At 40.1% G+C, this 23,328-nt stretch overlaps 1 protein-coding gene across 4 annotated transcripts in view; it reads right to left on the reverse strand.

Annotated features, from left to right (window-relative positions):
* Positions 1-9,114: 9,114 nt before the first annotated feature.
* LOC138626372 (complexin-1-like) overlaps positions 9,115-23,328 on the reverse strand; it is a 51,789-nt gene continuing 37,575 nt past the window's right edge. For all 4 annotated transcript variants that reach the window (XM_069707969.1, XM_069707970.1, XM_069707971.1 and 1 more), the window contains exons 3-4: positions 18,377-18,552; positions 9,115-12,996 (exon numbers count right to left, since the gene is read on the reverse strand). In XM_069707969.1, the coding sequence (XP_069564070.1) occupies positions 12,802-12,996; positions 18,377-18,552 (371 nt within the window). In that variant the 3' untranslated portion in view covers positions 9,115-12,801. The remainder of the gene's footprint in view (positions 12,997-18,376; positions 18,553-23,328) is intronic.

The raw sequence follows: 23,328 nt of genomic DNA on the forward strand, positions 1-23,328 counted from the left end.
GAGGCTAATCTGAACTTTCAAAGAAATCCAATTATAACGCCGGCACTAAAGAGACAAACATTTGTCGTCCGTTTTTGGGGTAATACTGCTTCTGTACAAGAAAAAAAAATGAAGGTGTTTTCTAACCGTGACACCAGGGGAAATAAGGCTCAGCTGCCGCGGCTATTATAAAAGTGAGCAAGTCCTTTTGTGCGGCTGAAATGTTGCGTCTGCACCGACGTAAAGACTCTTTGTTTGTGTGCTCAGTTTGTTTTCCTGGAGTCACATTGCCATCTCTATCTCTCTCTCTCGGCGACAGAAGTGAAACAGTAAGACTACACTGATATCCACAATTAAAGGTGTAACACAGCTTTGCCCTGAGATAATTTCTGTTTTTACAGCCACAAGTTGTACTTTTACATGTATGTAGTTGTAGATATGCATGCCTTTATACTGTAACTGTAATGCTGCATTCAATCAGTATTGCGGTATTAAACTAACAGGAAAACCACTCGTTATTAGGAAAAGGGTTATTCGAAGGTCTTTAGCCTGAGCGCTGAGTTTCAATTTAGCCTACATCAGAATTTTCTTTTTTGTGTCACAACCTTTTAGTTGCTGGTTACTAAATGAAACGAGATGCATATGACTGCTATAATGTTCAAGATGCCATTAGAGTGGATCTGACTCGATTTGATTGGCAACCCGAGGACACCATGCCCCGTCCAGCTATCGCAGAAACCTGACTGCACCACAGGCCTGTCAATCAAACAGACACGCCCCTAAACATTACGCTTTTTGGGACATACTATCTAATTAATGATGGGATTATTATCAGATGGACTGCCATAAAAACTAATATGAAGAAGTGACTTTACTGAATGTTATCACAATGACTTGTTGAAAAAAAATTACGGATATATTTAATCACAGAAGTTCAATGGGAGTCTATGGAGCCAGAGCCTTTTTGGGGCCGACCCCTAGTGGACATCGGTGGAATTGCACTTAATGGCACTTCCTCATTAGCCTCCACTTGTCAAACCCAGAAGCTACGATCACTTTTATACACAGTCTAAGTGTGTTAGCAATAAAGCACGTGAGCTCAAGAGTAGTGATCACCTCAACAGTAGAAATAGAGTTGCAGGGTTCACACAGGAGAGCAGGTAGAAGTCTAAAATCCAAATCTTTACTTTCTGTCTCGAGGTCATAAACAGTTCGGCAGTCAGACTAGTAAACAATCCTCACAATAGAGAGAGCGAAAGACTAAAAGTCACGCAGACAAAAAAGGTCAAACACAAGGAACAAACAAAGTTGGAGGACTTGACTGCAAAGAGTTCAACGGCTGTCTTGGAACTAGGAGGTGGAAAGGCTGGCCTATATACACACTTCACTGATTGGATAACACGGCACAGGTGTGTGCCGGAATTGGCAGGAAACGGAACAATGACAGGAAATGAAAGCGCAAATGACACAAATGGAGGTGGATGGCTTACAAAATAAAACAGGAAGTTAAATACGGAGTCCAAAAGAGATGTGATTATCGACCGTGGATAAGAGACCCGAGAGAACTGGCTCCTCTAATTATCCGATTGCTGCTGATGAACCACAGCTGAGGATGTGTTCACATGTGCTGCGGTCACAACCAGCCATGGTTTCTTCATTATACATACCAATATATCGTAATGCAGCTCAGCCTTTTCCTATGGATCAGAGGGAATTGATGCAATCGAAGGCAAAATATTGCAAAGAAACACAAAACTTGTAGTGAGGTAACCCAAGACTATTGGGAGGGGATGCAAAACTTATTCTGAGGAAAAGCAGACGTTGTTAAAATTCTCTCTGTGACCCTTTGGGGGCTCTGACAAGTTTCTTGCAAAAACAATGTGCAGCCCGGAGGAGGAGACCGGTTGAAACTGTGGAACCTGATTCCTGGAATCTCAGTGTGAAGTCAAGGCTTCTGTGTGCTCTTTGGTTCTCCCAGAGATCTTATGGAGACTGTTGGTGTTGAAGTGTTATGCTCTTCTTTTTCCCAATTATAACCCCTCACACTCTTCCTTTCTACTGCTTTGTTGACAGTTTAGCAACTGGAGCATATCCGTTCTTACCCAACCGCCCATATACCTCACGATGCTCAGCTCACACGTTGCATTGCAGTTTACTTGATAATTTGGCACAGTTGCTCACCCGGTCTACCTCAACCGCTCTTTTTCTATTTTTAGGTCCAATTTAAAGTGTGAGAAGCTCTATTGTTGCACTATCTGCTGAGAAAATTGCATGTGTTTTAGGTGCATTCAAGCAATCTCACACCGCGTCTGACTCGCCGGCTTAATGAGAAGTCTTATCTGCACCTTACACTAATACCCCATGCATATTTTAATGTGTTTAACGTAAAATCATGTCCCCACAATACCACGACTCTAAAATTGTTTTTAATTAAAAGAAAATGTACTCTTTTGTTGCGTCCTAATAAGGGCCAAGCATAATGTAGGATGCGAGTTTGGTTTAGCTCTGTGATCAGCGGCTATTTTAAACACCTATTACCCCTGTTTCATCTACGCTATGATTTCTGGGTCAGAAAATCCTCTTGAATATCAACACAGATATTTTCCCCACCTTTGTCAGTTGAACATCCATATGGTGTCACAGATAAGTACTGTGCCAAATTTTTTTTTTTTTTAAATCAGATGTCCCAATTTCATCTCCAACTGGAAAATGTTGAGTGTTCGCTAATTATAAGTGGACTGTCCTAGTTTATAATGACATACCGTTTTTTATGTTCTTCAAAAAGTAGCACATTAGTAAAATCAGGTAACTTTAGTTTTGGGTTATAACAAAACTTATGGTGTCTTTGAACTTTTTTAATAATTAAGACAAGGATTTTTTTTTCACTACATTTTTGGAGCTTTATGGAGAATTAAAATATATTTTTTAGGTGGACTTTCATCCACACAGCATGAAAATCCAAATACTTTGTTTGAATATTAAAATTTGTTAAGGTTAATAATTTAGGCAGAGCTATAGCACTCCACACCTCTGGAAGTAATGAGGAATCTGCATTTTAAAGCACACGGATCCCTTACAATACTGTGCATTGACGAGCATCTCAAATGAGATGAACTTCTCTTTAAGCCCCTGACTTCAGATTGAACACCGTGAGTTGCCCAGTGGTTCATCTCACACAAAAAGCCAACATTTCAATTTCAAAGCTGTCCATTTGCTTGAAGCGGCACGAGGCTCCTCTGCATAAATCTCTACCCATCTCTTGACGGTGGAACAAATGAATGTCTTAAATTAAATTTAAGACAATTAGGCCGCCTGCTATATGTAATTGGTTTTCTGGACGGATCAAACGGCTACAGCTCGGGCCTGGCTGAGAGGAAATGTGGGCGGACTCTGAAATTCAATGAGGGAACTTGGGCTGAGGAGTCCCAGATGCTTCATCAAACAGTGTGGTAATAAGATATTACAGTGTTTCCACATGGGAACCCGGACAATCTTTACGTCAGGCTTGCAAGTCTCCTCTTTTCTCTTTTCTCCTCCTCAGCACATGGTCCACTCCTTGATAGCCATATAGAAGGTGATTTAAATTACAACGCTCTCTGCCACAGCTGCTTCAGAGCTAAAATTCAGATATCAGGCTCAGAGCATTACTCTCCATTATCAAATTTCCATAGACGACTGGCAGTTCAATTTTGCAGCCCAGCAAAGCTTAATCCCGAATAGCACTTTCTGTGAAGGTTTCAGATTGAGCTCAGGGAAAGACTCTGTAATATTCATGCACCATGTTTGAAAGGAGTAAGACTATACCGAGGAAGCCAAAACAAGCTTGTGATAAAAAGCTACGAGCAGGCCGATTTAAGTCAAAATTTCAGTCCATTTTAGTTCACTCAGGTGCATCGAAAATACCTTGAAGGAATAGTTGTACACTCTCGGCAAGTGAATAGAAAGCATGACAGATTTAAAAAAAAAAAAAAAAAAAGGAACAGAATCGTTTTACCTGAATACATGAAGACAAAAACCAAAAGAAAACCAGTGAAGAAATGAGGAGAATAGAAGTCCAACAATTTCACATTTACCAGACGCTCGGAGCTGGATAACCACAAAGAGCGAGAATCCTGAGCCACATTAGTTGAATCTATACCACAGCTGGTTACCCAGCGAGAATGCTGGTTGATTAAATGTAAGATGATGTCTTTTTATGCAGACAGGAGAAGCAGCACATCAGAACAGTGTGGGACTGACAGCTTCCCGGAAGGAAACATCATTGAAGCACAGTAGTATTTATAGGCAGAGCAAAACATCCTGTTTATCTCCCTCCAATCCGTGTGGAGCAGCATGCAGTATTTATGCTCCCGGTCTACATCTTCTATTTATGGAGAGAGAAAGTTTTATATATAATGCAAGTCTCTACACACGAGGTTTTGAGGGCATGTTTCTCAGACTTGGCATCATCGTACGCCAGCGAGCACGTGAGACTCCGAGGAGAAATGCTCACTAATTGAGGTTAGGAGAGCTCTTTAACCGAACTTCTTAAATCCCTTTCAGCCTGTTCGTCGTCTCGTTTTAACACAGTGAAATAGAGAATTGTCCCCTCGGAGTCCTGTGCTTAAATTAAATGGCTTATAATACGTCAGACCATCACAAAGGTGGCTGGAAAAGCAGGTCTATTGTTGGTAGGGGTGAGAAAGGTCTCCAGGCTACTTTATTCGTTAAATGGACCTATTATAGCTTCATCTGAGTTGCCGCAGCTGCTGCGATTTCATGTCAATGGACTTGTCAATCAGAGTCTCCCCAGGATGCTGCGATACCTATCAAGGTCTCGCTGGATGTAGAGCTGTGAAGTGGAGAGTGAGGCTCTCTCAGTGTGATGACCGTCAACCAGCAGTCTGATGGGTACCTCAAGAGGTAATTTGCATATAAAACATGCGAATCAGAAAGCCTATCTGTTTGGAGCACATGGTGTCCACTGGACATAATTTAATGTAAAAATAAACCAGGCCTTTTCAGGGTAGTGGTATTGGTCTCGCGATATATAGAAATTCAGCACCACCGGTCATGCACTGTTGGTCTCTCTGTATTTCCATCTGCAGCTACACAAGCAATGGTTCATGTAAACATACTGTGCGTACTGGTCTTTAGGAGCAGTCGGTGGTACACAGCCTTCAGACTGAACTTTAAGGACATTTAACTTTTCGGTTTTTTTTCATTCCTAAGAGACGCAAACGCAGCTTCCCTGAAAGCAGAAATGACAGGTGTCCACATGTGGAGCTACTTCAGCATCTTTAGTTGGCGAAATTGGTTAAGAATAAAATACTAAACACAACATATCTACACTGCCAGAAATTGCTACAGGTGGGGTAAGAACAGGTATGGCAGGTGCATATAGCAAATCCATTCATCATTTTCCATCCATTGGTATATCCTTGCATCCATCCATCCATTTTCTACCACTTATCCCAGGTCAGGATCCCAAAACGTTCTGGGGCCGATGAGATGTATCATCTCTCCAGTGTGTTTTGGGTCTACCCTGCAGTCTCATACCATTTTGATATGCCTGAAAACGGAAATGGAAGATTCCTTTCAACTGGCTGCTTTTGACACGAAAGGCTTTACTCCGAGCTTCCTCCGGATGTTGGAGCTTCTTACCCTGTCCCTAAGGTGAGCCGGCCACCCCGCAGAGGAATTCCCATTCTTTCAGACACTACCCAAAGCTCATGACCATAGGTAAAGGTCGGAACCTACATTAACTGATAAATCCAAAGCTTTGCCTTCCTGCTCAGCTTCCTCTTCACCAGAACGGTAGAATAGCTGCTTCACCGCTGACGCCGCTGCAGTCAATATATTCTCAGTAATATTTTCTGCACCTTTACTATGGTCACCATACAGTGTATCAGCAGTTAGAACAGTCAAAATGCCACTGATATCAGCAGGTCTGTCCATGTCCTCATGAAGGTTATTATCTCTATCCGCCCTTAAAAGAAAAACTCCAGATTCCAGTTACAGTCTGTGCACACTGGCTAGTACATAGGGCCAGGGGCCAGTGCCCAGTGGAGAGCAGTTAATTGACATTGACTGCTGAATGTCTACAGGACACCAATAGAGCCACAGATCTCCTGCTGCCTGAGTGCCGCTCAGAGAGCACAAAGGCAGCTCGGTTTGAAAAGGCTACTTCGGAGCATGAATGCTAATGGAATTGATTTATACCTCCATTTCCTGCAGGGAGACTTGTGGACTTTTATTGCAAAGGAGGAGCCAAGACCCTTATGAGTGCTCAACAGCCTGAAGAGGAGGAACGATGCCCAAGTAAAAACCGTCAGAGGCATTGCAGTTGTGTCGCAAAAGAGAGCTACTAGATCTGGAGCTATTATGGAAGTCCACCAGAGAAATGGCTGTGAACATAATGGCACAAAAGAAGGCAGGACAGAAAATTCCCGTGAAGATGTTGGTGGTCTCAATTTAGTAAAATGCAGATTAATGTTTCCTGTGGTAAAGAATACTGCCCTTATCTTTACCTTTAAAGCTGAACAGTGCGCTCAGCTGACTGAAGGGTAAATTAACTGAAGTAGCCAGCTGGCTGATTAGTAGTCATTTAGCAGCCACTAATCAGGCTATTATCTACTTGATATATGACTACTGACAGCAAGGAAGAGATGGTTATCTTACTCAATAACCGGATTTGGAAGCTTAAAAAGCTAATGTTGCATTAAGGTTGTGTAATGTTAACCAGAACAAATCCGACAGGCTAAAACTTCCATTTTTTGAGACGGTTGTGTCAAATGATTAAAACGAAGAATGTTAAAATCCCAATATGTTTTTATATTTTGACCTATGATGTCTGAAAACCTTTATACTGTAACTACTGCAGCTATAACATCATGTTTTTCAGACCAGCCCACACTCTCTTTCAAGTACATTTTGAATGAGTCTGCAGGGCACCATTTACATCTAGAGCTAATATTCACTCCCACAGCTGTGAGTAGTTTAAAGGCACAGTCACATTCATATTATGAATTAAGTCCAGCTTACACATCAGTGCTGGTATAACTCCATGTGAAAACAGTTCATGTTATCTGTGGCTTTAGAGGAAGCTCTCTAATATTAGAGGGAATACACTCTGATTATGTCATGGTGATGTCATCAGGTTTACTTTGTTTTTTGTGTAATGCTTCAAAAGACCGGCATTAATGAGGCTCTTGAAAGTTATTGTTTTGCATTATGGGCTGTGTAAGTTTTCATGGGTTTATTTTAAGTGCCTCAGAACGAAGAGTCAGGATGTCCTGGCCTCCTTCTGCTTCCTTTCTCTTTTACAATTTTCACAATCTTATCCTCACTATTTGCAAAATACAAGAATGAGAAGTTCAGGGTGGTGAATAAGTGTCCAACATGTTGGACTTGAATGCTGGGGAATGTCAGCCTGGCTCCACTGGACTGTTGCTCACAGCGTCAGTCTTCGCTGTATTACAGTCTGGAAACCCTGTTAGCATTAAGGTTTGTGGACCAATCAGCGACCAGTGGCGGTAGCTAAGCACAATGACGTTGAAGTAGTTCCAACAATGGTGGTGGCGGTAATGTTTTAGCGCACAACTGCATGTGGCGGTCAATGCAAAATTGTTAAAGGCTGCCACAATAATTTAGAAATTAACTCAAGGTCTACGGCCATTCGGATGCAACGACTGGAATCAGTCCTCAATGGAGGGTCACCAGACTCGTATATTCACAGTGAATTTGGGTCAAACCAGGGTAGAGGTAAAACCAGGATAGGAGAATGTCACCTTGTGTATCAGACAAAAAAATGAACATTGTTTTCTGTCAAGTTTTTAACCATGAGCGAGAACTTCACCTCACCTTAACCAAGCGTTTTAGTGGCCAACCCTCAACCATACCTCAATCATCAGGCTTTCAAAAGAAGAAATAACCAGTTTAAAACGTGTTGGCACCAAATGTTTAAAAACAGGAAAATAAGGAACTTTTATCTCAGTGGATGGATAAAATGTACCTACTGAGTTGTAAATGGTATTTGGTAATTAATCTCAATACTACTGCTAATACTTCCATAAGTGGTTATAATAACAACCTGTCTGTGAGATGAGGGTATTAATGTGTGAGGAGCTGGCAGAGTATAAATCACTCAACATCTGTTGCAACAGACAGCGAGAAAGATTTCGTCCCCACACTGCTCAAGAAACCACGTGCTTTTTGAAGCGCAACAGTATGCAGCCATGTTGTCTGTATCTGGCAAGTGAAATATTAATTTATACCACAACTGAAGAGCTACGTAAATTTGTTTTCAATACTTTGCTACTCTCAAAAAGAAGGTGTGTGTTTTTGTAAGGTAAATAAATGACACGACCTTTTGGAAGAACCGTTTTTAAAATCCAAACCAAATCTCAGATAAGCACCAAACTCCAAAAATGTCAAGGCATCGTAATCGTTTAATTTCCTTTAGACGTCAGCCTCCTTTCTGTGCTAGAATTAAATGCAACTCAGAAGTCATTGCCATCCCTGATCCTTGCTTGGCGCTCCTCCATTATCTTTTTAGTGGATTTGTTTGATGTAAAAGGTTTTTTTCCGATACCCGTATCACAGGCCCACTTATGACAAACCGACTGCTGTTGAGATAGAAGCCATTTGCATGGCTTTGATGTCCGTGTACTCACTGTGACACCATCACGCATCTTGTCTCCCTCGCCAATCACGATTTGAACGACACAGTGCATTCTGTTTACAGCCCTTTTCGCTTTTATTGAATAGATGTTGAAATTCCTTCTGAGAAAAAAATAAGAATAATATAATGTAAAAAAAAAAAAAAAAAAAAAAGCACAACAGTCATGTCGAGATGAAAAACAGGATTGACTGACAGAAACAGTAACATGTGATATACATCGAAGGTCTTTTGCACATACTTCCTTTTACGAATGCCATGCAATGGGATATGATCCATGACTGCAGGTCACGTCTCAGTCTCACAAATCAGGGATGATCCTGCCTCCCAAACCAGAAATACACTACATGTCTCTACCACTGCTTCTACATATTTTTTTTTTTAATTTTTTTTTTTAAATTTTACACAGAGGTAGCAGTAGCCAACGGACTGCTTGCAGAATTAGTTTGAATGCAGAAACACAAGACGATGAAAAATTATATGAAATCACTTTATTCTCAGTGTGCGGTGATTCCATTTTTGCAGGAAAGTTACAGACTGAAATATTCGTCTAAAATGGCATGCAGTGAGGCTAACAGGTGGAGCTTTGAAACACAGAGGACACGAAACGATTATATCAACAACCTTGCCTACATCGCACACCATAAGCATGCATACATTTTTGTCAACAAATAGGGAGAGAGAGAGAAAGAGAAGGAGGGTGAAGATTTTTGCAGTACGAAAAAAATGCACCAAATGAACATGTTTTTTTTTTGTTTTTTTTTTCTCAAAATACCAAACCACCAGAAGACAGAAACAGGACTGGCTACAGACACGAAAGAAAAAGAAAAAAGAAAAAATACTGCACCAGTGTAAGCATCTTCTCAAAACATACAGAACAGAGGAAGACAGATGCAAGGAGAGAGAAAACGTCAGACAGTTACAGTCAAGTCACATCGAAGGAGTATTTATTCAAGTGCCATGTTTCTTTTCAGGCAGTTTTTTTTATAATCCTATTAATGGCTGAATGAGCGGCACTAATGAGTGACTTCTAACTGCAGTGGGGTTTCTGACACGGCGTCTACCAGACGACAAAATATTGATTACGCATGACTCGGGCAGTTTGTTCGGGCAGTGGTCTAGAAGCCATTTGGAGCGCAATCAATTTACAAAATGATGATCAATGCGTTTATGACGGGGTGTGATGATGTCAGTGGGTTGAGATGCGATGGGTGATCTGATTTCAGAGCACACCAGTTTGGAAAAAGACTCACTGATTTGCCTGAACGCGCTAACGATATCTGCTAAGGTGTTGTCGACGGGAGTCCTTTTCAGGGGCAGTCGTTGTAGCTTTTTTTTCTAGAATATTCTTGGGCCAAACAAGAGATATGTCATTCATAAATAAAAGTTGCTGAAGGCTCGCTAGGCCCCTGGCAAGGAAATCGTTAAATTCGTTAGCAGAGAAGGCTAATTTTGCACGAAGAGAAGGCTAGTTATGGTTAATCTGGTAAAACTTAAAGGTAGAATACCTGAGAATTTACAAATAAATAAAGATATGCAGCAACTAAATAAGAATGAAACCTCTTGTTTACTACTACCAGCACTATTCTTTGGTTTGATTGAATAATTGCTCTGATAATGGGAATGGGAGTGCGTGATGCGTGATGTATGATTCCAAAATGCCTAACAGCTAACGGTTGCCAACTATCTGCGAACAGAGGCTGGCAAAGGCAGTTGACAAGTAAAATCACAGGAAGGTCAATACATGTGCTCTACAGGTGACCTCACCACACTGTGCCTTTTTTATGTTATGTATATATATATATATATATATATATAAAGAATATATAAATATACATATATATTTATTTATATGTATGTATATATATCTATATATATATATATATATATATATATTATCGAGCTCACAATGCACAGTGGAAAGCTAATTTCCCTCGTCTATGCCACAGGAATACACTGCTCTGTATGTAAAAACTGTTGACAATGTGGCTAAATAGGTGTTTTTTAAAACCCCTTAATTACACCTACAGCTACTGTGTGCAAGAGGATCACAAAAACATTTTTCAACAAAATGTATCACAAGATTTAACTGATCACTGCTAGCCGCACATTTAAGATTTCCCTCAAAACATCATGTGGGTTTTTTTTTTTTCTTTTCTTTCTATACATGGCAGCTATAATAGCTCTTGAATGCATCAAGTCAATACATTATATTCGCTCTAGCAACAATTTTCAGGTTATATTGTTGTGATGTACTTGTTTAATAAAAAGGCATTTACTGCGGCCTACTGTAAATATTCAGCGTGTTTCCAGAAAAAAGTCTGGTGGAATGTCTGAAATATCTGGAATGTTTAACAAGACACTGTGGAATGAAAGGGAAATAAAAAACAAGGCATATGGAGAGAAACTAGAGTTCATTCTTGTCTCTAAATTTGTGCCTTTACACATTTACCTGCAAGAAAGAGTAGACTCTGCAGAGTCGGCAAATGTTTTTTTTTCTTTTGTACGATCGTGGGCTTTAAGTTTCTCGTTTTTTTCCGCAAATTTCTTTGCATGATTTGTAAACATCTACTTGTAAAAACCTCCGGTGCAATTTGCCTTTCGGTTTGCAATTTTGGCCACGAGTCCTGGTTGTGTTCGTTGCTCTGTGACTTAACATTTTTCAAGACATGAAACGAATCGTCCCACCTCCCCTCTTTTCTCTGTTTTTAATTAAATATGCATGACCTATAAAGGCGTCACCGTTACTACAGCATGTAGACACGTCTGCGTCTTCAACACACGACTAAACACATTAAGGAGTAACTTTTAAACACACAACAATGAAGATTGTCTGTTATTGCTGATTTGGGACTACACTCCCATCAGTAAAACCAACGGACACAGGACAACTTCATTTCGAACAATATATTGCACTATTGTCACTGTCTGTTCACATATAATGTGTTCACAACATAGTTGTGTTTGCGAAATGGATTTCTTACTTATTTTTTTTCTTACAAAAAAATCATGAAAATGTTAACACAACTAAAAAATTAACTAGCCTGGTCAAACTTTTACACGTCCTATTGCGAAAGCAGAGTAAGCGACACCTGCCACGGGACATCCAACTGAATTTTTAAACCACAAACATGTATAGCCAGTGAATTTTTAGAATTTTTATGTTACTGCTTTCAGACAAACTTTATGTATGGAGAAGCTCTATAGTCTTCCCCATGGAAGAACATTTTAGACACAAAGTCAATTATCGCTTACTGTACATGGTGGATGTCAATTAAATAAAATTGGAAAACCAGTTATTGCCTCAAATATCAATGTATTTTGCTTCATCATAACAAATGAAATGGCATCCATTTATGTACTTCACTTCACACCAATTTACTGCATGCTTAAAAAAAAAAAAAAAAAAAAGTAAACAAACAACAACAAAAAAGTCTCATTTCAAATTAATTCCTTCCCTTTGTGGGTTTACAGATGCTGCTTAGACTTTACCGGAGCTCACATTACACATTCACAGTAAAATCAATGGGAACATAAGGGACAGTTTTTATGGGGTGAATCCTCACAACGGAGAACCAATAAAAATGCTTTTTTTTTTATATACACTATGTATCAAATATTAGTAAGAACATAAGAGGAAAATTTCAGATTTTGATATGATTTGGATAATTTCTTCAAAGTTAAAAATATGGCTTATACTCTTAGTCATCTTGTTATATGTCATATTTCATTCGTATATAGTTCTCTTTGTTTTTTATATAACCGAGGCTATTTACAAACAAAAAGGGTGGATGATGGGTGATATCAGGTCTTTTTCTAAGTGCTGGACATTTTGAAAACATGGCATCAGTTTGCCTTGAAGTAAAGACATTAGATCTAGGTGTTGCATACTTTTTTAGAAATACGATTATAATAACCGGTTATCAAAGAAGATGCTCTGTTTTGAGAAGTTCAAAAGTACGAATCACTGTCTGAGACCCGATGGTTTAACTCGAGGACAAAATCATGGCACGTTGCGCAATTCCACGACACTTAAAAGTTGGGTTGGCGGGGTGGGAGGGAGGTGAAGAGAGGTGTGATTGCGGGTTGGGGTGGGCCAGGGTGGTACAGCATTGATTAGATGAGCGTTGTAAGAAGTTAATCACGTTTCACCCAAAACACTGTTACTTTTTATTGAACATATCCATGAGTGGTGTCGGGATGAATTTCATGACCGTATCCACGATGCTCTCCTCTTCCTCCTCGTCGCCGCAGCCAGTGGGAACCGCCTTTTTCGGGCGGGTGAGGCTGCCCTCGGAGGCCTGCTCCATAGCAGCCGCTGCCTCGGCTTCCTTCTCTTCCTTCTTCTTGATGCCATACTGCACAGGAAAGAAGAATGAAAACAAACAAACATATAAAGCCGTCTTCAGACAGGGTGTTTTCTCCAAGCTCGGTGCTGAGTTTTGTCTCATATTTTTGTTGGATCTAAAAATAGATGGTCAGGAGTAAATGTACTTTTGCAAAAAACTGCCAACATCAAAAATCAACCCCATTTGTTGTGTGCAACTTATCAAACTTATTATGACCCAAGTTTTACTGTCTGTGGTTGTTGCAGAAGAAAGTGTAGGCCATTTTAAAAAATACAAAATTTACTGGGAAAGAAATTCAGAGCTGCATGTATCTGCTGGACGAAGGTGACCCACAACATGCTCTTGTGCACCCTGAATGACAGGCACACAGCCGGAAAAAAACTTAATGGATTCTTTTAATGGCCCACTGGGATTTGTTTCAGTATTCCAAAAGGCCAACACACCACTAGAGACGAGAAGGGCCTTTGCTCACTTTCTTCTATTATTTTTTTATTTTGAAGTGCTCTATTGATCCACTGCAGTTGTACCCATTCCTATGTACAAGGACTAGTGAGCAGACATATACAGTAGTAGTATAATAACGCCAGGGGACCGACCAACAGGAAAGTTTTACATCACACATTTTGTATCACATTTCTAAAATTTTTGGTAATTTGGTTTGAAAACAGATACCACTCTTGCAAAGTAATTCAGAAGTATTCATTTGTTTGTATTAGCTTCATACATTAAGTGCAGTGTATAGTGTAATATTTTGGGTCCTGTAAGAACAGCAGTTAAAATGGATTTCTGCAGTTAAATGTAGAGTTAAAACTAAAAAGAAATTGAGGTTGTTTTGTCTGTTTGTGGCTGTAAATGGAAGCTTTAACGGCTGCTGGCTCTAATTCTAAAATTTTATGGAGCAATTACAGAGGCACTCAGCAGGTGTCCTGGACAACAATTAGCTCACAAACCTTGAGCCTCACCAGACTTCTATTAAATCAAGAGTGCGTTTAGGGCAGAGCACAAAATTGCTTTTTAAAAACATGAGAGAGAACAACATCAGCTGTGAAATCTGTTTCACCTGCACCTTCACTGAAATGCTCCTCTCTTCAGTAAAGAAATGATACTAAATCAGTTTAGTATGACGTTATTATGTGAAGGCAAATTGCTCTTCATTGATTGATGATATCACTCAGCTGGCACCTCAACTCTCAGTTAACAGAAATGCTCCATTATTGCAATAACAGGAAGTAATTTAGTATTTTTACTGTTGGTGTGCCAAAAAAAACCCAAAAAACCTCACAATGCACAATGACTACAAAATGAAACAAACAAATCTGGACAGCCTAAAACAATTTACTACTAATGCAGCATGTCAGTTCAAACACTACATTTGTAATTGAACCTGAAGCCTTGATGAATCCAAACAGATGGCGAGCTGATTGGATTAGTTTCAGTTCTGAAACCAGGAACTTGTATTCTATTTTGGCATCCAGTCTGTACATTTGTGCTCATTAAAGTATATTTTGTGCATTTGCAATCCAAGTTTGTGCAAAATCAATACAGCTGGACTGCAAGGAAAAGGTTGTGGAGTACAGGAAGGTCACCATGCAGGCTGAGTGGCGGTTGATCGAGAGGCACAGATATGGAAAATGAGCCTCACTCCTCCGTGACCTCTTTGCTGCTTTCCCAGGCACGAGTTAATGTGATCGTGGAGCAGTAAATATCTTAAAGGAGGACCAGTAGTGTCCATTTCCACTGTAAAGACACAAGCTTAGACGAGTCTTGCTGTGGAGGGAACGGTAGTTAATGTCTGTTGCAAAAACACGTCATTTTTTCCACGGTACAGATGTTTGCCATTTATTAAAGTACAAATCTAGCTCAATAATATATGCTGCCATCACTAAACCATCCTTTTTGCCTATATGTGATATTTTTCTTAGAAATGCCTCCAAAGAAAGTCTCTGAGGTTTGAGTGACAGCCTAAAGACTTGACAACAACTGAGAAATGAAAAGACCGTCTTGGAAATAAATACACATTAAAGAGCTGAATGTTTATAAAAGACTTTGCACACTGACAAAGATCAGTAGCTGGTCGGGGCTGACTGTGGGATTAAAACTCAGTTTTACTGTAATTCTGGTCCAACATTTCACTCAACAGAGGATTCAAAAGATTTGGTCTGCAGCCAACAAGGCCCGTTCGGATTCTTCTCTGCTAACTTCTTTATACCCAGTCAGCCAATAACATGCCACTCTCTGATCCTTATCACACAGATATTTTCCCTTAAACATACCGTGACAGCCATCAATGTCAAATCAGATATTGTAAAAAAAAAAAAAAAAAAACTGTTTCACTCGGTCGATGTTGGGCAATCGAACAAAGAGCATCAGAGAATAAAAATGTCATTAGAAGACAGGGAGGAGAGATTATATCTAACTTGGATTGATCTTTATCTTCAGCACTAAAATACCATTAGACCAGTTCAACCATTTCCCATGTTTTTAAAAAGGAAAAGGTCCTGAGTGTGATGAAGGTGCTCTTTGGTAGGGAACACAAAAAAGAAGGTAAAAAAGTCCAAGGCACTCTTCTGGCAAAAAAAACTAAACAAAAAACCCCACCTTTATTCAGATTTCATGTAGAAATTCCAAAAACAAGGAGTTTTTACATGTTAAAACAAAACTGGGTTACAACTCTTGTGCAGCAGCACAAATAGTCTTCTTTGGAGTTTAAATCTCAGCACACAAACTGCCCCTTTAGTAAAATCAGGATGATTGCAGGCACCTGATAATTTCCAACACTTAAACAAGAGGCTGGTATACAAAGTACAACATGTGTAGAAGGATAACGAGAACAAAAAAAGAAGACATGAATATACAGATACCAATAAAAGAGACAATATATATTGAGTGCCTTGCACTTTTTCCTTTCGTACAATTCCCATGTTCGTCTTTGTGTTATAGTTTTGTTATATTCAATTTTTTTATACAGTAAACATCTGAAAAAACTGAAATTGGAAAATAACACTGGATTATTAATCACAAACAACCATTGAAAATAGTGTGATTACATTATGGATGACTTCATTAAATGAAGGCGATGGAAGTATACATTATTGACTATGTCAACTAGTAGGAACAGGAGCCACAACTGAGCCATGTGTGTGCATCACAGATGCGCTCTAATCGAACTACAGCCCTGATCATCAGGGTCCTTAAATCGTAGCTGCAATCCTGCATGCCTCTCAAATTTTGCGAAACATATGCAGTTGCATTATTTAACAAGTCAAAATTTTAGCACAGTTCTTCACAGGCAGCTTTAATAATGAAGGTATTTCAAGGGGTTATTGTTTGACTTTCATGCCACTATAAGAAATTGCATTCATCTGCAGCTGCATTGCATTAGCTGCTATGTTTTTAATATTAACGTGATGTTTACCACTAGAATGTGGTTCTTTGAAAAAGAAAAACTTTGGGTAGGGCAGATGTAACGAAGCATCCTGACTGGCTTGATGGTTGAAACCACTTCTTCCCAAAAACATTTGAGAATCAAAAGTATTTTTTTCTGAGAAACCTTTCTTCCTGGTTTTATGACCGAAAAACACACTGATGCGACCGGTTGATGGATATCTCTTCTGGATCTCCCTCTATTCCCATTGTTTGCTCTCTGCCTTCCCTTCATGCTGCTCCGTCTCAGTCTCTTGCAATCTGTATCACTCAGCCTCTCTCTCTCTCTCTCTCTCTTGCTCTTGTTCCACAGTAACAAAGGCTTGCATCAGTTGAAGTGAAGACAGTCACGCTTAGTCAGCCCCTCTCCACTCGCTATAATCAAACACTTCCCGGAGATATGCTGTCATATCGTGCTCTCTCTCCCCTCTTCTTTCTTCTTCCACAATTGTTTCAAAAGAAAAAAAGTCACGGCCACTCAGTGGAGTTCAGAGCTGATCCCCAAACTCCACAGATAGTTTTACAAGGGCTACACATGGAAAAGTTTTAAAGTCAGCCCGAAAGCCCTCAAAGAGCACTCAAGTCAAATATTCAGTGTGTTATTAGCAGTCTGAAGGGGAATATTTCACTGCCAGCTGCAGACACTTTAATACTATCATTTAAAATTTAATTACTGATTAATTAAATATTGAACATGAATTTATCAAAGACAAGGTAGTCTTTGTGAAAAAAAAAGAAAAAAAGGGGGGTCAGTAAGACAAAAAAATAAAATCCCTGTGAAACTGGAAATTAGACTCGTGCTGAGAATATTTTTAGCGATCTGTGCGTCTAGTAATCTCATTTTATGACCTGGACCAGACTGCAGCAAATAGACTAATGTAAGGCAGCTTTTTTTTTTTTTTTCTGAAAGAAGCAACCCTGTCTCCCTGGCTAATTAGTTTTGGGTGGAACATAATGCTTCTTGCATTAATGTTTTCAGCAGTAATTGTTTCAGTGCAATGCTTCCATGCCATGCCAGCATAGTCTTTTCTTTATTTGAAGCTGCACTAAATTATGTATTTATATTAACAATGGGTGAAAGACAATGTTTAGAAAACGTGGGCGATGGCCCTTAGAGAGTGTTCATCAACTTTGCAGTTTCTCTCAGCTGTAGAGAAACAGCTTAGCATCCTCCAGCTCATTGGTTTGATTTTATGTCCTGTAACTTCACCACTTTGCTCTCATTGACCTGATTTGCAGCCGGCAGATGTTTTTGGCAATACAACTCTGTTCCTACAATATTTTGTAGGAAAACTAATGGAACAGTTACACTTGAACATTTACACGTTTTGCTGTAGTGGATGCGCGTGTCTATTACACGCTTTGGCTGGTAGCGATTTCTAGGAAAATGAAACCTGCTTTCGACCGTGACTTAAAGGAAAACAAAACCATGAGCAAAAACACATGGTTGGGGCTAGGAAATAACCACATGGTTAGCATTAAAAAAAATACAAAATTAAAGAACAATCGTTTCAGCTCCTGGATTCGAACCCCATCATCCAGCATGGCAGTCTGTTATTAAAAATGTCCCTTGTACCTGGTCTCAGGACCTCTGTTGCGGCACCACGGTCACATGATCCTTTTTCATGTTACATTTATGTGCGTGTAAGTTTCACACCTACAAAGCGTGTCATAGACACGCCTAAACATCGCCAAGCGTGGCTATCTCACATTTTGCCTTAGTGGAGTGGCGTGTCCATTTCACGCTTTGCTGTGAAACTGGGTTGAAATATATTAGCTGCTATACAACTTCGTAGTATAAGATCAATATTTGTATTACACAATGCTGAGTCGTCCATTTCACCCAGTGATGCTGTACAGTGGTTTTGTAGGTAAGAAACAAAGGAGCAATCCTCTAAATATTACCTTGTGCAGCTCTATTAGAGTTGGAAGTACTGAAGTATTTATTTTATTTTATTTTTTTTACCTTATCCCTGATGCCCTGTCGGAGGTTTTCTCTCTCTGCCTCCATTTTTGCATATTTGGCCTTCCTCTCCTCTTCCTGTTGCCTCAGCGCTTCTTGTCTTTCCTCCTCTTTTTTCGCAGCATCAGGGTCTTTCTCCTCCTCTCCACCGAGCATCTTGCCCATGTCTTTGGTGGCCCCTGTTGTTGATGGTGACAGAGAGGGAGAGAAAAGTGTTAGATGAAACAAACGTCAGACCTTTTAATATATAAGTCTGGCTAATCACGAGTAATTTTGTCCTAATGGATCCCAGCATTTTGGCCTGTTGCTCAGTGGTACATCTAAGATTTGGATAACTCAAGAGATATCGGTTTGTGTTTTGAGTCCTCTCTCAGGCCCTGTGAACGAGCAGGACAAAGTGCCCTCCACTGAACCAAAGACAAAAGGGTCTGACAACAGAGAGAACAAGAGGTGAGCGCCACGAACAAGAGCCGGGAGATAAAAGACGCTACAATAAATTATTAGCAATTCTCCTGATTGCCTTTGTTCTACTCTCTTTGGTCTTTGCTGTCTCAAGCAGGAATTTACATCCTCGTGTCAAGTGTCCACTTGGATCGAGGGTTAAGACTCTGAGAACAAAAGGCACGTAGCGCCGCTCTGAAGGACCATAACAAACCGACACTGGGGCTCCTTCTACTGCTCATCTCATCTCGTGTCTGCGCGTCAGATATGCGAAACAAGAGATGAAGCGTGTGGTAAAAAGATAATATTCCATGTTTCTTATAGCTGAAGGTTGTGTTGTGTTCCTTATCTGCTCACTTTTGATGCCGATGATTGCCGATTAAATATTCTCTCACTTCACCGCATCGATTCCTATCTTGAATGTAAACGTCGACGACGTTTACATGTCACCGGTGAAGCCTTTGGATTCTGTATTTTTAAGGACGAGTAAAAGAGAGACTAGAAAGATGCCAAATAGTCATTTTAATGACGCTATCTCTTAACTAATGCTTATTAAAAGGCCCGCTGGCGTTGGCAAAGCTGTAGCAGGTGCTGACAGACCACTCTGTCTCGACTACTACTTGTGTCTGTGTGGAGCATCTGGTGCGTGCTACAGGCATCAATTTTGCATGGATGATGTGTTTTGTCCTATCTCGGTGCCCCCTAGGAATTATTGTATAATTCAATATTAAGTTCCAGTCTGAGAACCTTTTATGTAGGGAGTCTGAACGTAACATGAACTGTACTGTAGTAACCACACACAGATGGAGAGAGAAGGAATATTTAAACATTTGCACTGAATGTCCAAAAAACCACCATGAAAAATATCTGCTTGTGTGTGCACATCATCAACGCTGTCAAAGTGGAAGTCTATCCTGGAAAATGTAACTTCAAAACGCAAGCTGTCTTACTGCCGTTATTCAGTCATGGATGCTTTATCGACACGTCATTTTTGTTTACCCGCGTTCATAGCGAGACACACAGATACACTCACACCAAGACAGAGAACATTGGTACTTTTACCGGTTAAGTAAAACCCTTAAAAACAAAACCTGTCATTATAATATAAGTGGTAACAACTTGAAAAAGTCAAAGTTCAATCTAGGATATCGCACAGCCCAATCTTGAGTGTCAGCCTGCATGCCGAGCCGCTACTGCAGTGCTTCTGCACATTGCCTTTCCACGGGGCTCCGCCTGTGTGTTCTCACGGCAGGGGTATTAGCTCTTCGCTTCCAGCTCAGTGGCTGGAAACAAGCCAGCGGCCCGACGAAGGCTGAACCCGTGACTCTCTGTTCCGTTCCAACTCGCAGGGAAGAAATTGATTTTAATGAGAACTGGACCTCCCGGACCACAGCGGGCACATGTGAAATACACCTAGCTCTCACCCTGCCCTCAGTCCAGGAAACTGTCCTTTCCTTATTAGAGCCTCTGTCTCCGCCCCGGTCGGTCAGTGCTCGGCTGCAATGTTGAGCCTCGCAAGGCTCTCTGGAGGGGAAAAAAACTTAACGACACAGCCATCTGGTTGAGCAGTGAAATTGATGATACAGTGGTGAACTTGAGGTTCTTGGCAGCAGTTCTAGATTGCCATGTTGACAGGGTGACTGTTAATTAATGTGTTTTAAGTGACTTGTTACACGACACATAACATGTTGTCATGCCAAGAATGTATCACCTTCATTAATCTCGGGACTTTCTCATGTCAGCGTAAGATATACGGTAAAGTGATTTGCATTTTGTGGCCGTCGACGTGGAGTCCATCCAGTGAAAATAAGATGTAGTCAGTCACTTAACATTAATTCAATTAATTAGATATATAAAGTCATGACCTCAAGATAAAACATGATTTAAACATGTGCTTGTCATCACCAGCTGTACTTGTTTTCTTATTATTAAGTGCATTACACAATATCCTAAAGTTATTGATCGTCAGTGTTCACTGGTTTTCTTTTTCTTTTTTGGAAGGAGGGATTGTTCAACACAAAAGTATAATTGTTACTTTAGACTTGCTGTTTGTATTTTTATGAATTCAAGGTACTGCAGTCATATTATAAGTAGGACAGTGACCAAATATGAAGTTTAAAACTTTCTCAGGCCCTCCTCCACACAAACTTCCTGAAAGTTTGCCAGCACAGAGTTCTGTCTCTCTCAGAGATGAGGTCTATGGAGGGTTTAGAGACTCATCAATCACCTGTCCATCTTTGGCAGCCAATTGGTACAGTCTATTTCTATGACTTATAAACAATGCATGAACTTTAGTGTACCTAAAGTACCGTTAAGCAAAAGGGAAAACAAGTCAGCTACACTTGATAAATAAAACATGAATAATATATAAATATAAACCCTGTTTTAATCTTTAGGTGTTTGTTGACTTCAATTAAAAGCGGTGGCCTCAGATTCAGTTCATATTCAAAGTGTGATAATAACTGAGACCAGCAAATAACGTTTAAGAATTCATTGTTTTGTTAAAGACAACAATAATTATCAAGGAGTCAGACACTATCTCTGTTTTCTCTCTGCTGTTCTCTCTATGATCTCCATATTCTGGAGGCTATCGAATCCTTTCCTTGCAGGCTCCAAAGAAGTCTGATGTTTCATTATTAATAACATATTTCTATGCATCCATAAAGAGTTTGGTTACTATCTCGCGGTAACACTCATAAAAATGCATCTTAAAGATTTTTTTCTGTGCCCCGGGATAAAGTAAAACTGCTGAATAGGACTGTAAACTTTCTCTCTGTTTACAGCTTGAGGGGATTTCCCAAATACTGTATTAGTGGCAATCTTCACAGAAACTGAGGGCGACCATACTTCATCACTTCAGGGATAATATATTCTCCTGTGGCCGAGCCGAACGGAGAAAACTTTCTCAATTAAAACTTGTTCAACTTTGGAGTCGGCAGCTACAAATTAAAATACAGCACGGCACACAGTGTTACATTGTTTGAGCTTCACCTTTATTAGATATATCTTCCTACCTTCGTTCAACGTGAACTATTCTTACCTTAGATTAGAGAGCACCATCGTACTTTCATTAAAATTGCTCCTTAATTTTCTGTTCATAACAGTATGTCTACACTCCAGTGGGCTGGACCATTCTAGCTCACAAGTTTTGGCCAAATTGGGTCTTTTTCAGTTTACATGGGCTGAAATATCAGACAGATATGTTATCTGTCTACTACTGATGTATTTTTATCTCTTGGTTATTGATCCGTCTCGTCTCTCCATATGTTGCTGCTTTTCTACGCCAGCCTCTCCCAAATGTTCGCATGAATAATCTTGATGCTCACGGCTAATTAGCTCGCCTGATTGTGACAAAGTTACTGTGAAAAAGTCGGAGACAGTTGTCGGTCCCAAAAGCCTTGGTGTCATCAGAAGCTGCCAGCTGTGGAGTCTGGGAGCAGCGCAGTGAGAAAGCTCCAGAGTCAGAATTGAGAGCCTCGGCTATGGTTAGGAAAACACTGAAACATGCTTTAAGGTACTTAATTAGAAGTACCTAATTAAAAGACAAAGAATAACTCATTCCTCTCCAGAACTCTAGTGTTTCAGAGATGTAGATGGTAATTTATTTTGTTTTAAATGGCAGGAAAAGACCCCTGCAGATAAATATTTTCACAATATTATCGTCACCTAATTGGCCCAATGATCTCTGCCTTCACTGAAGTTCCCATCAGTCATCTCCGATCACCCCTCTAGAAAACAGGTCAGATGACCGTCCATATCTGAGCCTGGTTCTGTTGGAGGTCTTTTCCTGTTAAAAGGGAGTTTTATTCCTGTTAAAGGTGTTTTTTTCCCACTTCTTGCCAGATGAAAAGTCAGAGTCCATGCTCTAGGTACCATGAATGTCTGCTCCAAATTTCAAACCAATCCTTATAATACTTGTTTCAGTCTGGACCAATCTGACCAATTACCTGGCGGATGGTAATTTCCATTTTTATAGAGATATGCCGCTTGGGTTTGTAAAAGCATGTTTCAAGTCACTGCAATATACCATACTACAGTATAATACATCACTGCCATAAATGTGGAGAGCGAGCTGTGCGTGCTAACTCACTCATTACATCTTTAGAGGGACTTTTTAGGTCAGCTGAAAGCCTGGAGGCTAATTTTGAAAAGGAAAAAGGCTTCGTAGGATGACGAGCAGAAATTGAAAAGGAGAGAAGTTTGGAAGTCACGGATGGTCGGGTCAAGAGGTGAATTAGACTGTTATATAAAAAACAGTCTTAGAGTTAGAGGGCGCGTGAAAACATGAAGAGAGAGTGTGGAAGTGTGAGTGGTACTGTGTGTGTGTGTGTGTGTGTGTGTGTGTGTGTGTGTGTGTGTGTGTGTGTGTGTGTGTGTGTGGTTCTGCAGAATGAGAATGAAATGTACAGGTCTGAATTCCCTCTATGTGTTTGAGGTGTGTGTGTGCTCTGTGTTGGTGCACTTATTTCTGTGTTTAAAGTAAGCTCGAGTGCGTGTCCTCTGGGTGCATTTGG

This window comes from Brachyistius frenatus, unplaced genomic scaffold (assembly GCF_029030835.1).
Source record: "Brachyistius frenatus isolate BFR_SWC_R1_liver_20210118 unplaced genomic scaffold, ASM2903083v1 Contig_73, whole genome shotgun sequence".
NCBI lineage: Eukaryota > Metazoa > Chordata > Actinopteri > Embiotocidae > Brachyistius > Brachyistius frenatus.